Source organism: Hyaena hyaena, unplaced genomic scaffold (assembly GCF_003009895.1).
Source record: "Hyaena hyaena isolate Hyena2069 unplaced genomic scaffold, ASM300989v1 scaffold_342, whole genome shotgun sequence".
In the NCBI taxonomy this organism is placed as follows: Eukaryota; Metazoa; Chordata; class Mammalia; order Carnivora; family Hyaenidae; genus Hyaena; species Hyaena hyaena.
Genome location: NW_024080974.1, coordinates 1430381 through 1445075, shown reverse-complemented (window position 1 = coordinate 1445075; position 14695 = coordinate 1430381). Strand labels below are relative to the sequence as shown.

Below are 14695 nucleotides of genomic sequence, written 5' to 3'. Positions count from 1 at the left end.
CAGCTATCAAGAATTGTTACAAAGATACAGATTAAAATAGTATACTGGCACAAGAATTTTAAAAATGACCATCAGAACAGAAGATTTTATAGAAATACTCAGATATATGCAGCACTGGATTTAAGATGACACCACAGAACAAAGGAAAAGATGGTCTTTTCCATGAATGGTACTGGTTAATTCAATATTCATATGAAAAACACTGAATCTTGACTTCCAAATCACAGATGAATTAAAGACTAAGTAAATTTGAGTTAAACTGTTTTCCCCAAAATTTATATGTTGAGGCCTCAGTACCTCATAACGTGACTGTATTTGGAGACAGGCCCTTTAAAGACGTGATTAAGTTAAAATAAGGGCTTAAGGCTAGGCCCTAAAAGAATGAGTACCTGGACGGAAGAAAGACCGGGGAGGGCGGGGGGGTGACCAGGCAAAGAAGGTAGACACATGCAAGTGAAGGAGAGGGGGCCTAAGAAACCAAACTGCAAAAACTTTGATCTTAGACTTCTAGTCGCCAGAACTGTGAAAAAGTAATTTCTGTTGGGTAAGCCACCTGGTCTGTGAAATTTTGTTATGATGGTCCTAGCAAACTTATACAAAGACTATATGAGAAAAGTAAAACAAAGCTTCTAAAAGTAGCACAGAAGAATTATCTTCATACCCTTGATTAGACAAAGATTCTTAAATAAGAAACAAAAAGCAGTCAGCATAAAGACAAAATTAACAAATGAGACTATATTAAAATTAAGAACTTCTGCTTACCATTGAAATAAAAAGGCAAACCACACAGTGAAGGAAAATATTTGCAACACATCTACGTAACAAAGTACTCGTGTTCAAAAACAGAAAATATTCTACATATCAAAAAGGAAAAACAGATAACCATAACTTTTCAAATAAGAAAACTAAAAATGGGAAGAAAAAAAAAAAAAAACCCTAACAGGCAACTTCACAAAAGGCAATCCATTGACCAATAAACGTATGAAAAAGTTGCTTAACCTCATTAGTCAGGGAAATGAAAATGAAACCACAATGAAACATCACTATGCTCTTCCTACAGTGGTTAAAATTAATACAACTGTTAATATGAAAAGCAACTAAACTCTCCACCTTGCAAAAAAGGCATTAATAATCTTAAATGTACACAGAAGTATCTGCCCTGAAAAGTGTAGTCTTCAGGCTCTAACATGTACGTTAACATTTTGAAATATGTCTTACCTCTTTCTGAACAAGGCTAAATTTTTCAAGTAGTTTACATTTTTCATCAAGCAGTTTAGAAAGTTCTACAGCCAGCTTGTTCTCTCTTCCTGAAAAAAAATTTCATATTATCATGTGTAAATTGTTTTCAGTTTCAAAAATATAAACAATAATGATGAGATCTAGAATAGAAAAAAGAGCTTACCCACATAAAGCCGGCTTCTAACCTGGAAAAAAAAATTAACAAAATTACATTAACCAAAATACACACTCAAGTAGATCTAATTTATTTAACTTCTACTATCAATTTAAAAATAACTGGTTTCTGGGATGCCAACGTGGCTCAGTTGGTTAAGTGACTGACTTCTGCTTAAGTCATAATCTCATAGTTCATGAGTTTGAACCCCACATCAGGGTCCGTCTGTGCTGACAGCTCAGAGCTTGGAGCCAGCTTCAGATTCTGTGTCACCCTCTCTCTCTGCCCGTCCAACCCCCCTCAAAAATAAACATTTTGGGGGGCACCTGGGTGACTCAGTCGGCTAAGTATCTGACTTTGGTTTCAGCTCAGGTCACGATCTCATGCTTCAGCTCAAGTCATGATCTCAGGCCCCACATTGGGCTCCGTGCTGAGAGTATGGAGCCTGCTTGGGATTCTCTCTCTCTTTCCTTCTCTCTCTGCCCCTCTCACTCTCTGTCTTTGTCTCTGTCTCTCTCTCTCAAAGATAAGTAAATTTTTTAATGAATAAATAATCATTTCTTTAAGTTAACAAAAACAACTAGTTTCTTATTGCCTTAGTATAAATATACATTAACTGAGAGTGTTCTTTTTCCAATGGGAAAAATACTACATATTAAAATCTCTCTATTGAAGAGTCACATTGTGTATTAGCATATTGAAAGCTCTGAAATAACAACCTTAAAGACAGCAGTTTCATTTCATTTATCCCATAGATATATTTGACCTTAAAACAGGTCCCTTCCTATTTCAGGAAACCCATATAACATCATGTTTTCCAAAATAACACTTTGAGAAATGTTACCGTAGGACCATGGATCTGAACAGACTTCAAAAAATGAAGGAAACATTCCATTTGTAAAGGGATCAGGCTTAGGGAACTTAAATGGGGTCTTAAATCATCTACAGAAGATGTATAGGTATAAAATTAAAAAACAAAAGTTTTAAGGTCAAGGTACTGTGGAATCAGTATTGATGAGAACTAAATTAGTGCACTGAATCATCACATTAAGGAACAATCTCAAAATGTAACAGGAAACTGAAAAAAAATTAACAAACAAAAGTTAAGATACATGGAAGTCAGAAGTAGAAGGGACAAAAATCTAAAAAATAGTCCTAGAAAGAGAAAACAAAATGTAAAATGCAGAAGACAACTCCTAGAATCAAAAAAAGATAAAACAGGGGCACCTGGTGGCTCAGTCAATTCAGGATCCATCTCTTGATTTCAGCTCAGGTCATGACCTCAGGGTCATGGGGACTGAGATATACATCAGGCTCCACACTGAGAGTATAGCCTGCTTAAGATTCTCTCTCTCTCCTAGCACAGCGTGCCTGGGTGGCACAGTCGGTTGAGCAACCAACTCTTGATTTCAGCTCAGGTCATGATCCCAGGGTTGTGGGACAGAGCCATGTATCAGCCTCCATGCTGAGTGTAAAGATTCTCCCTCTCCCTCTGCCCCTTTCTCCTCTTTGCACTCTCTCTAAAATATTTTTTTAATTACAAAAAAAAAGATTCTTTCTGTCTCTCTCTCCCCTCTTCCTCACTTGTGCTTTCTAAAATATTAAATAAATAAATAAACAAGCAAACAAGATCTCATATTTAAAAATTCTAGAGAATTTTTAAAAATAAAAAAATATTCAAACTTAGACACGTTATACTGAAATAAGAATGACAACTTAAAAGATTCTAAAAGCATTCACAGAGAACAGATCATTTATAAGTAAGAATCACACTGACATTAGACCTTTTAATAAGTAACATGAGATTTAAAAAGATGGAAATAAGGCTTTTAAGGTATTAAAAGGACAGAATTTTGGACCTAGAATGTTTATATCAAACAAATTACCATTCCAAGTGAGGGCTTAATTCAAATATCCTCAAGCACTCAAAATAAAGTCGCAGAAGGTTTGCCATGCAAAGATCTACACTAAAAACAATTTTGAAAGAAGTATTCAAATATGGAAAGAAGTAAATCCAGAAAACCCGCAAGAGATATATCAATTAAGGGTCAAATATCTTGGCAATATTTTTTGTGGTTTGTAAGGGATGGGAACAGAGTAGAAGAGAAGTTAAAAACAAAGAAAAGGAGAACTATATCTGAGTTGGAAGGTGAAAGAAACCAAGGGATGTGAAAGTATGTTAAGGTTCTTATCTTCACTGTAGAAAGATTTACTTACCAATGCAAAAGAATTTAAAAGAACATAAAAAGTGGAATAAACAAAGCTGAAAGAATTAAGTCCAAATACATCAGTAATCATAACATATGTAGACAGACTAAACAGTGAAAAAACAAAGACTGTCATATTAGATATAAAAGAAATTTACAGAGGCACCTGGTTGGCTCAATCAGTTAAGCATCAGACTCTTTATTTTGGCTCAGGTCATGATCTCATGGTTCATGAGTTTGAGCCCTACATCAGGCTCTGCGCTAGCAGCGCAGACTCTGCTTGGGATTCTCTCTCCCTGTCTCTCTCTGCACCCCCCAAAATAAATGAATGAACTTAAAAAAAGAAAGGAAAACAATGGAAAGTGGACTCTTTAGTCCACTTGAGGAAGCAGTCTACAGACTAAACAAATGGCCTTTTAACACATGAAAAGATGTTGAACCACACTGGTAACCCGAGAAATACAAATTACAACCACAATAAGAAAATATATGCACACCCTCAAACATAGCTAAGATTTAAAATTGCATCAGTATCAAGTGTCAGTAAGGATTGAAAACAACTAAAACATTCATTAATTGCTGGTAAAAGTGTCAACTGGTATGAAGAGCAACTTTGAAAAATAAATTTGCTACATCTATTAAAGCTGAGTACATCTACCTATACTAAGATGCAGCAATTTCTCTCCTAGTTATATAAACAAGACAAATGTATACATATGTTTCTCAAACAGCACATAAAATGTACATAGCAATGGGGCGCCTGGGTGGCTCAGTCGGTTAAGCGTCCGACTTCGGCTCAGGTCATGATTTCATGGTTCATGGGTTCGAGCCCTGCGTCGGGCTCTGTGCTGACAGCCAGCTCAGAGCCTGGAGCCTGCTTCAGATTCTGTGTTTCTCTCTCTCTGACCCTCCCTCGCTTACGCTGTCTCTCTCTCTCTCAAAAATAAATAAAACATTAAAAAAAATTTTTTTTAAATGTACATAGCAACACTTTCTATAGTAGCCAAAAACTGGAAACAACCCAAATATCCATCAACAACAGAATGTTAAATAAAATGTGTCATTTTCATAATCAATCAAACTAAGGAGGTCATCAAGAATATATAAATTACTCACAGAAAAATGGCTAAAGACCTAAATAATTATTTCCAAAAAGAACAAACACATATGGCCAATAAATTTATTAAGAGATTTCAATCTTGTTAGTGATGAAGAAATTAAAATCAAGACTATGATAAGACTCTATTTTATACCCACTCAAAATGGCAATAATAAAGAATGTCAACAATAACAAGTGTTGGAGGAGAAAGAGAACAAGTAGATCTCTAGGAGCTCTTCTGTATTGCTTGTGTGAGTGTAAATTGGTATAGACAATTTGGAAAAGAATTTGTCATTATCTTTTAAAAGTAGAACCTCTACATACCCTATAACCCAGTAATCTCACATTAAGTATACTCCCAAGAAAAACTTACAAATACACTACAGGAGACATGTATAAGAATATACGCTAGCACTATTTATAACAGAAAAAAACCTGGAAATAACTCAAATACCCAAAACCATAAAATCTACATATAAACTGTAGCATATACTTACAATGTAATATTCTAAGGCAATCAAAATGGAAAAAATCATAGCCCCATCCAAAAATATGGATAAGTCTTAGCAATAGAGGATGGACTAAAAAAGTTCCAAAATATGACTTATGGCATGATACCAATGCCATAATAAAATTATATATTATACTTCTGAGAAATATATGTAGATATGACCAAAAAAAAAAAAAAAAGTAAGGCATGGGAATAATAAAAACAGGATCCAGAACAGGGTTACCTCTAGCACAAGGAGAAAAGGGGATGAAATGAGGGAAGATCACCTAAATACATTTAGTGACAGTCCATGTTTCTGGTTTCAAGTTGAATGGTAAATTCACAAATGCTTAGTATATTGTTAACAATAAACACAGATCTATGGGGCGCCTGGGTGGCTTAGTCGGTTAAGCGTCCAACTTTCGCTTAGGTCATGATCTCGCGGTTGGTGGGTTCGGGCCCCGCATCGGGCTTTGTGCTGACTGCCAGCTCAGAGCCTGGAGCCTGTTTCAGTCTGTGACTCCCTCTCTCTCTGACCCTCCCCTGCTCACGCTGTCTCTCTCTCTCTCTCTCTCCTAGAAATAAAAAACATTAAAAAAAAAATCTAACAATAAACACAGATCTAAATAAATAAATAAATAAATAAATCAGAAAGAAAGGTAGAGTATTAGGGTAGAATACTACAAGGAAAGTCTTAAAAATTTTTACACTTAGAGGGGCGCCTGGGTGGCTTAGCCAGTTAGGCATCCGACTTTCGCTTAGGTCATGATCTCGCGGTTTGTGGGTTCGAGCCCTGCGTTGGGCTCTGTGCTGACTGCCAGCTCTGAGCCTGGAGCCTGTTTCAGAGTCTGTGACTCCCTCTCTCTCTGACCCTCCCCTGCTCACGCTCTCTCTCTCTCTCTCTCTCTCCTAGAAATAAATAAAAAATATTTTAAAAAAAATTTTTTACACTTAGAAAAATTCCTCTAAAATCCATATTCAGTTTCTAGTAGCTACACATCAACATGAGGAATACACGTAACAATAAGCTAACGTGCTTCCTTAAAATAAAAGATGTTTCTTTTTTTATTTTCTTTAATGTTTACTTCTTTTTGAAGGAGAGACAGAGCATGAGTGGGTGAGCAGCAGAGAAAGAGGGAGACACAGAATCAGAAGCAGGCTGCAGGCTCTGAGCTGCCAGCACAGAGCCTGACACAGGCTCAAACCCATGAACCACAAAATCATGACCTGAGCAGAAGTTGGACAATTAACCAACAGACCCACCCAGGTGCCCCAAAAGATGTTTCTTATATTAATTGCTCAACCTGAAGGCAGATGAATATTCTCTTAATATTGGTTACTTACCGATCGAAAACTTCTCCACAAAAATAAGAGAACAGCAAAAACTCCAACAACACCTGCACATATTACCATTTCCCATGGGAAACCATAAGGATTAGGGCCTGGTCTCATATCTTCGGGCAATGCTGCCACAACCTTGAAGAGTAAGAAAATTAACTTCTTAAAAATGCATGTTTGATTTAAAAAAAATGTTGATTACAAACTGCTTGCTACACATGGAATGTTTGTAGCCCCACAAAATTCATATGTTGCAACCAAATCCCCAGTGTGATGGTTATTTGGAAGTGAGGCTTAGGGGTGGTGATTAGGTCATGAGAATGGGACCCTCATGAATGGAATTAGTGCCCTTATAAAAAAGGCCACAGAGAATTCTCTTGACCTTTCCACCATGTGAGGTTATAAGAAGAATGAATCAGGAAGTATATCCTCACCAGACCCAGGATCTGCTGCTCCTTCACCTTGGCCTTCTCAGCTTCCAGAACTGAGAACAATGTTACTTTTTAATAGCCACCCAGTCTGTGGTATTTTTATTATAGCAGCCCACACAAACCAAGACACAAACATAAGTACAAGTTTATGTGTAAACACTATTAACACCCTTTTCATGAAGTAAGCTGCCAGACTACCAAACAGAAGGTATCACGTGTACTTTTCTGGCAATGTTCAATCATCAAGTGATGAAAAATAGCAGCATGGTGAAAATCAGTGATTTCCAAACTGGAGTTCTACGGAGATGCCTCAGAGCTTCTGAGAGTAAAAAGAGAGAAGGCCAAAGAAAGAATCTGAGTTTGGTGCTCTTACCCTGCTATCAAATAGCTTTTATGTATAGAATATACTGGGTTCCATTTAAGATTTCCCCACGGTCCGGGCGGGGGAGGGGAGGGGAGAACTGTAGCTTAGGGAAAAAAAGTCTGAAAACAATGATGAAGCTTTGGGTTTAGAATCTGAATGCCTCTATCTACCCTACTTCTGGGGCTCCATTCTCTTATCTTTCATGGGAATAACGCTGTTTGAACATACATGGCAGGTATTCAGTAAAGGCAACTATTTCTATCAATCCTCCTTCAAAGACCATGATCTTGTAACCATGGCCTTTCCATACTACTTCTCTCCCTGGCAGGTCTTCAGCACAAAACAGCCTAAGGCTTTTACAATTCCTCCTATATTTCATCTTTCTCTGGGTCAGCTCATTATTCATCCTCACCCAATGGGGTTATTCTTTTCTTTGTTACCAGGCCCTAGACATTAGTCAATCACAGAAAGGAGAATAGTAGGGGGGGAAAGAAAAATATCTTTTTCAGAAAAAAACTAAAGTCTAATCAGGTCTGATTCTTTCCACGGTTCAATCCAAAGTCCGTATGACAAATCTTTACTTTCTAGGACCTTCCTACCTAGAAAAACACCCTTAAGTGTCTATTCTCATTTCCCAGATGTATTTTATAACTCTGACTCATAATAGTACTCCTTCCAAACTGCTGTCTATACTTCATTAACCTGTATTAAATAAACCTGATTATACCTTTTCTAATAAAGATAACCCTTTAATCTCTCCCTCTCCCTACATTACCCTAGTTACCAGCTCACAAGAAATGTGTTAGCATTTTTTTTAACTCCATCAAAGAAAAGCCCAAGACCAGATATATTCACTAGTGAATTTTACCAAAAGTTTACAAAAGAATTAATGCCAATCATTCTCAGACTCTTCCAAAAAACAAAAGAGGAGGGAACTCTTCCTAATTCATTCTATGAGGGCAGTATTAACTTGGTATGACAGCCAAACTAACATATCACAGGAGAAGAAAAACACAACATCAATATATGACATAAATGCAAGTTTTCAACCAAATATTAGCAAACCAAATCTAGGACCATAAAGAATGAATTATACACCATGACCAAGTGGAATTTATACCAGAAAACAAGGTTGGTTCAACACATAAAAATAAATCAACATTATATACCATATTAGTCGAAAAAGAAAAATCTCAATAGACACAGAAAAGACATTCAACAAAACGCAACATCTTTTATGATCAAAACATTCAACAAACTAGGACTGAAGGGAACTTTCTCAACCTAATAAGGGACATTTATGAAAAACCAACAGCCAACATCTTACTTAATGGTGAAAAATTGAAAGCTTTCACCTTAAAATCTGTAACAAGGAAGATGCCTAGCTGGCTCAGTCAGAAAAGTATGTGACTTTTGATCTCAAAGTCGTAAGTTCGAGCCCCACGCTTGGTATAGGGATTATTTGAATACGTAAATTTTAAAAGCAAAAGAAAAATAAAATCAAGAATGAGATATGGATATCCACTCTCTCCATATTCATGCAATATTGTACTGGAGGTTCTGGCCAAGGCAATTAAACAAGAAAAAAAAAAAAACCAAAGACATTTATACTGGTAAGGAAAAACTAAAACTGTCCCCATTTGAAGATGACATAATTTTACATAAAATCCTAAATAATCTTAAAATTCTAAAATAAGAATTCTAAACAAGAAACTATTAGAGCTAATACACAAGTTCAGCAACATTGTAGGATACAAAATCAATACAGAAAAATCAACCCTATTTTCTATACAATAGCAGTAAACAATCTGAAAACGAAATTAAAAAACATTTCCATTTACAATAGCATCAAAAAGAATAAGAGACTTAGGAATAACTTTAACAAAGTAAGTGCAAACCTTATCCTCTGAAAACTACAAAACACTGTTGAAAGAAATTTAAGTTCTAAATGAACAGAAAGACATCCTATGTTTCAAATTAGAAGACTTAATATTGTCCTTATGGAAAGAGTCCCCAAATTGATCTACAAAATCAATGCAATCCCTATCAATAGTCCAACTGTCTCTTTTGCAAAAAATGGACAGACTGATCCTAAAGTTTATAGAGAAATGCAAGGTATATATCAGTTCCTTCTCTATAGCTATATAACCATAGATAGACAAACAGACAAGAAAAAAGAAAAGAAAACAATGTTGCAGTACTCATACTTCCCTATTGCAAAATTTGCTATAAGCTATCACAATCAAGACAGTTTAGCAACAGCCTAAGAATAGACATATGAACAATGGGATACAAATGAGTATTCAGAAATAAATTTATGGTCAATTGATTTTCAACAGCAGTAGCAAAATATATCAGCGAAGAAAGAATAGGCTTTTCAACAAATGTTACTGGGACAAGTGGATCTCATACCATAATTTGAAATGGGTCACAGACCCTAATGTAAGAGTTAAAACTCTTAGAAGGAATCATAGTTGTAAATCTTTGTGATCTTATTTTATTTTATTTTTTTTGGAAGTTTATATATTTATTTCAAAAGAGACAGAGAGAAAGAAAACAGGGGGAGTGGAAAGGAGACAGAGAGAGAGGGAGGAAGAGAATCACAAGCGGGCTCTATGCTGTGGACTGCAAAGCCTGATGCAGGGCTCGAACCCTCATCATGACATGAGCCTAAATCAAGAGTCAGAGGCTTAACCAAATAAGCCACCCAGACTCCCTATAACCTCATTTTAAGCAATGGTTTCTTAGATATGACACCAAAAGCACAAACAACCAAAGAAAAAAATAAATTAGTTTTCATCAAAATTTAAAATCTTTGTGCATCAGGGCTGGGTGGCTCAGCTGGTTAAGCAGCCGACTTCAACTCAGGTTAATGATCCCACAGTTTGTGAGTTCCAGCCCTACATCAGGCTCTGTGCTGACAGCTTGGAACCTAGAGCCTTCTTTGGATTCTGTGTCTCCCTCTCTCTCTGCTCCTCCTCCAATTCGTGCTCTGTCTCTCTCTCTCTCTCTTTCTAAAAAAAAAAAATAAACATTAAAAAACAATTTTTAATCTTTGTGCTACAAAACTTTTTTTAAAGTGTATTAATTTATATTGAGAGAGAGAGTACACAAGCAATAGAGGGGCAGAGAAAGGAGAGAAAGACAATCTGAAGTGGAGCTCAAACTCAAAGCTGTGAGATCATGACCTGAGCCAAAATCAAGAGTTAGAACTTAACCAAATGTGCCACTAGGCACCCTAGATCTTCATGCTTCAAACGTCACCATCAAGACAGTGAAAAACCACCCACACTGGGAAAAAATATTTGCAAATCATGTATGTGATAAGAGTCCAGTATCCTGAATATATAAAAGAACTCTTATGACTTCAACAATAAAAAGATAAATAACCCGACTTTTTTTAAGTGGGAAAAAGAAAGGAATAGATATTTCTCCAAGGAAGATACACAAACGGTGAATAAGTATATATACAGATGCTCAACATCATTAAAATTAGGGGAATGGAAATGCAAACCACAATGAGATACCACTTTACACTCACTAAGATGGCTAAAAAGAAAAAAAAAGTATTGGAGAGGATGTAGAAAAATTAGAAAATTGCTGGTGGGGATGTAAAGTGGTGCAGCATCTGTGGAAAACAAAAACTTAAACATGTGGTAAATATGACCCAGTAATTCCACTCCTAGGCATATACCCACAAGAACGGAAAACATTCACAAAAAAACTTATATACAAATGTCCACAGCAGTATTATTCATAATAGTCAAAAAAGTGAAAACAACCCAAATGTCCATTAACTATATGGATATTCAAAATGTGGCATATCCATACAATGAAATATTTATTAGCCATAAAAAGGAATGAAGTACTATTACTTGCTACATGGATGAAAGCATGCTAAGTAAAAGAAGTCATAAAGGCCACATATTACAGGATTCCATTTACATGAAATGTCCAGAATTGTCAAATTCATAGAGACAAAAAGTAGATTAGTGGTTGTCAAGTGATGGAGAGAGGGGAAAATTGGGAATGACTGCTAATAAGTACAGGGGTTCTTTTTGGGTTGATGGAAAAGTTCTGGAATTGTGGTGATGGCTGCACAACACAGTGAATATACAAAAAAATTATCACTGGACACTCTAAAAGACGGAATCTTACATGAATTATAGTTCAAAAAAATCATTTTTTAACTAAAAAAATAAAATAAAAAGCAGAACGGTGTTGTGCCATCCTAGCCCCCAGGCCCACGTGGTAAGCATAGAGGCTTTTAGCAAAGAAATCATCCAGGTGAAAATATGTTCACAGAAGAAAAAATTCTACAAGAATTCTGCAATTCCCCATGTGTCTCTCCATTCACAGTCCTAATAAAAACTAAGTTTTGATTACTGTTGTTTTTAGTGAAGAAAAGGAAACATGTACAATCTGAAATCATCACTCATGCCACAATATGCTTCTCTTTCTATAAACCCTCTCTGTGAATGAATAAGCTACCATAGCCAGAAACCTAGGAGTCATTCTAGATGCCTTCTCTCTCTCATTCTTCACATCCAATCTACAAAATCCTACCCATTATGGCTCTTATCTACTAAATATTTTCCCCATTCAATATTCTCTTCTTTATCACTATTTGACTACTCTGTCATCTCTTCCCTACACTCTGTTTCTAGTTTTGTTTTCCTTACATCTCATCTATACACTATTATTAGGAAGCTCTATTTAAACCGAAAGTCTAGCCATTGACTAGAACCTACTTATGTCTCCAGCAAACATCACTGCACACCATTCCAAGCCCAATTTGTTCTAGTAAAACTGTGAGTTCCCCGCACACACGATGCTGTTTCATGCCTCTTCTGCTTAAGCTACTTGGTTGGCCTGGAAAGGCTTTCCTAAACACTCAAGAAAATACAATCTCTCCCACTCTTCAATTTCCCTAGCACTTTCTGTGCATGCTTTGATAAGCATTTCATTGGTTTCTACGTTGTACTATTTTTAATTTTTAAAATGTTTATTTTTGTGAGAGAGAGAGAGCATGCGTGGGAGGAGGACAGAAAGAGAGGGAGACACAGCAGCCAAAGCAGGCTCCAGCCATTGAGTTCCAGAGCCCAACGCAGGGCTCGAGCTCATGAACCGGATCACGATCTGAGGCAGTCAGTTGCTCAAAAGACTGAGCCACCCAGTTGCCCCTACGTTGTACTGTTTTTGTCTTCTCTCCCTTAACAGACAGCATGAACCAGAGACCCAAACTCAGTCCATTCCGATTCTCCACAGAACTGTCATACACACACACACACATACATACACACACCCCACCACACACACACACAATCACTATACACACTCTAAGTGAATGAATGAATACCATAACAATACTTTTTAATTTAGGTTAACAAGAAACCAATAATCATAACTGGTCCAATACTTTAAAAAACTTGTTTAATGCAAACAGTTTAAAACACAGGAACAGAAGTGCCCCTAAACATATCACCAAAGACACTTGAGAAAAATCTATGCAACCTGATTATAAACTGACCTTAAAAAATATAGAAATTTTGAGCACTGGGAGTTCAATATCTCCAAATTTTACATTAGCACGACGTTTTATACTAAAAGCACACAAAAAGAAACGAAGAACAATCTCACGGTAAAGTATCTCAGAAGAGCATTCTTTAGTAAAAGAAAACGCAGGATTACAATCTCAACTCCCCATCCAGGCTGAGGTGTCCTTTCAAGACAACCAGAAGTTTCATCACTAAAAGGAATTCATTTCGGAGGATCAGTCCTCAAGTTTCTCACAGTCGGGAGAACCACGTGTCACTGATCCATGTTCAAAATAAATAACATGACAGAAAAGGAAATCGTTTTAGGAACCCGAAAACATTAAACACACCTTTGCAAAATCCTGCCAGGCAAATGCTCTCTTCACCTTCCTGATCTCCTGGCCCCTTTCCACCCACCTAAGCTGCCTACGAACCAGCCTCGGACACAGGCCGAAGCCCGACAGCAGGTGAGGACTGGCTTCAGGACCCCTAGCCACCGCCGCTCAGACCTCCAAGCTTCCTTCCCCAGGAGGCTCCTGCGACCCCTGGGCCAAGTAACACTGATCGTGCCAGGACTCACCCTGCGTAGCTTTTCCAGGACCAGCCCCAAGACCGACTGAGGGGCAGTCCCGAGACCCTCCATGGCGCCAAGAATGCCTCAGCAGTAGCGGCCACAGCCAGGGCCTGGCACAGCCACAACAAGCGGCAGAGAACACACAGCTTTCGATCCGGAACCCAAACCTGCACCCAGCAACAGGAACACACCACTGCGGAGCCGGCTGAGGGGGGTTGCTAGAGGGAAAGAGGCCGACAGGCCTCAAGTGTGCAACGCTCTCCAACCGAGGCGCCTCACCCCTCGTTATACTCTATATCCCGAAGATCCGAAGGTCTATACCCATCCCGCAGGTGCCTGCGACTAGCCCTCTCCTCACCGCCCACCCCTCGATTTGGTTTCGGCCAGGCCGAGGCGGGGAGGCGGGGACGCCGGGATGCGGTAAGTTTCCCCTCCATCTTCGCGCGAGGTTCGTAGACGTGTCCTTGCCTTTCGTTCTTAAAGGGGCCGGCGCTCTACCTGGCCAAGCCGACGACCCTTGGAAGTTGAGGATCTCGAGGGGGATGCAGTGGAATTTGGCTTCAGGCTCTGCGTTGTAGTGTGGGCCGCTAGCCCAGAAGACTACGGCTACGGCTCAGGACTCCCGACATCTAGCCGCAGTAGCGGCGAGGAGATCCCTAGGCGTGAAACCCCAAGGGGTGAGCGCGGCGCGACCACTCGACCCAAGGGCGGAGGCCAGGTCAAGCACCAGCCCCCAGCGCTTTCCTCTCCCAGTGCGTCAAGAGCCTGTCAGCACCCCCACTGAAGCCCTGGCAGCACCGTACCCCGGGGGACGCTGCCGGCCCAAGGAAACCGGCCACCGCCTTCATTCCAGTCAGAAAATGGCTTGCAGGGCCGGTGCCTGTGCGTCCTGCCAACCGCGTCCGGACTTTGGACTTTGGACGGGAAGGCGTCTCGGGGCAGCTGTGATTCGAGCAGAGTTTAACCTCTCCCATGCTAGAGAACATCCACTGCCCAAAGGAGGTTCGAGCGGTTTAAGCATTTCTACCTAAGTTACCTGGGCATTTGCTAGGCAGAACTATCCTTAAATTCTATGAGCCCCTCGTTACCCAAACGCTAAAACAGACCCCTGTGGACCTTGGCTAGGCGACTGCTGTTCTCTGAGAAGGGGAGCTAAAAGTAGCACCTTGCCTTCTAAATTTAGGACCTATTTTTAGGTCTGTTGAATAAAGTACAGAGGGCTGGATGCGTTCGTGTGAGACTTTTAGCTGACATAGGTGTAA

At 38.7% G+C, this 14695-nt stretch overlaps 1 protein-coding gene across 5 annotated transcripts in view; it reads right to left on the bottom strand.

The window, feature by feature from the left end:
• The window catches only part of MIA2 (MIA SH3 domain ER export factor 2), a 103853-nt gene that overhangs the window by 67548 nt on the left and 21610 nt on the right, over window positions 1-14695 (bottom strand). For 3 of the 5 annotated variants that reach the window (XM_039249550.1, XM_039249554.1, XM_039249552.1), the window contains 3 exons: window positions 6534-6665; window positions 1403-1424; window positions 1219-1307 (listed from right to left, as the gene is read on the bottom strand). In XM_039249550.1, the coding sequence (XP_039105481.1) occupies window positions 1219-1307; window positions 1403-1424; window positions 6534-6665 (243 nt within the window). Of the gene's footprint in view, window positions 1-1218; window positions 1308-1402; window positions 1425-6533; window positions 6666-13439; window positions 13576-14695 lie in introns of those variants that run through there. The other 2 variants (XM_039249551.1, XM_039249553.1) reach the window with 1 other exon arrangement.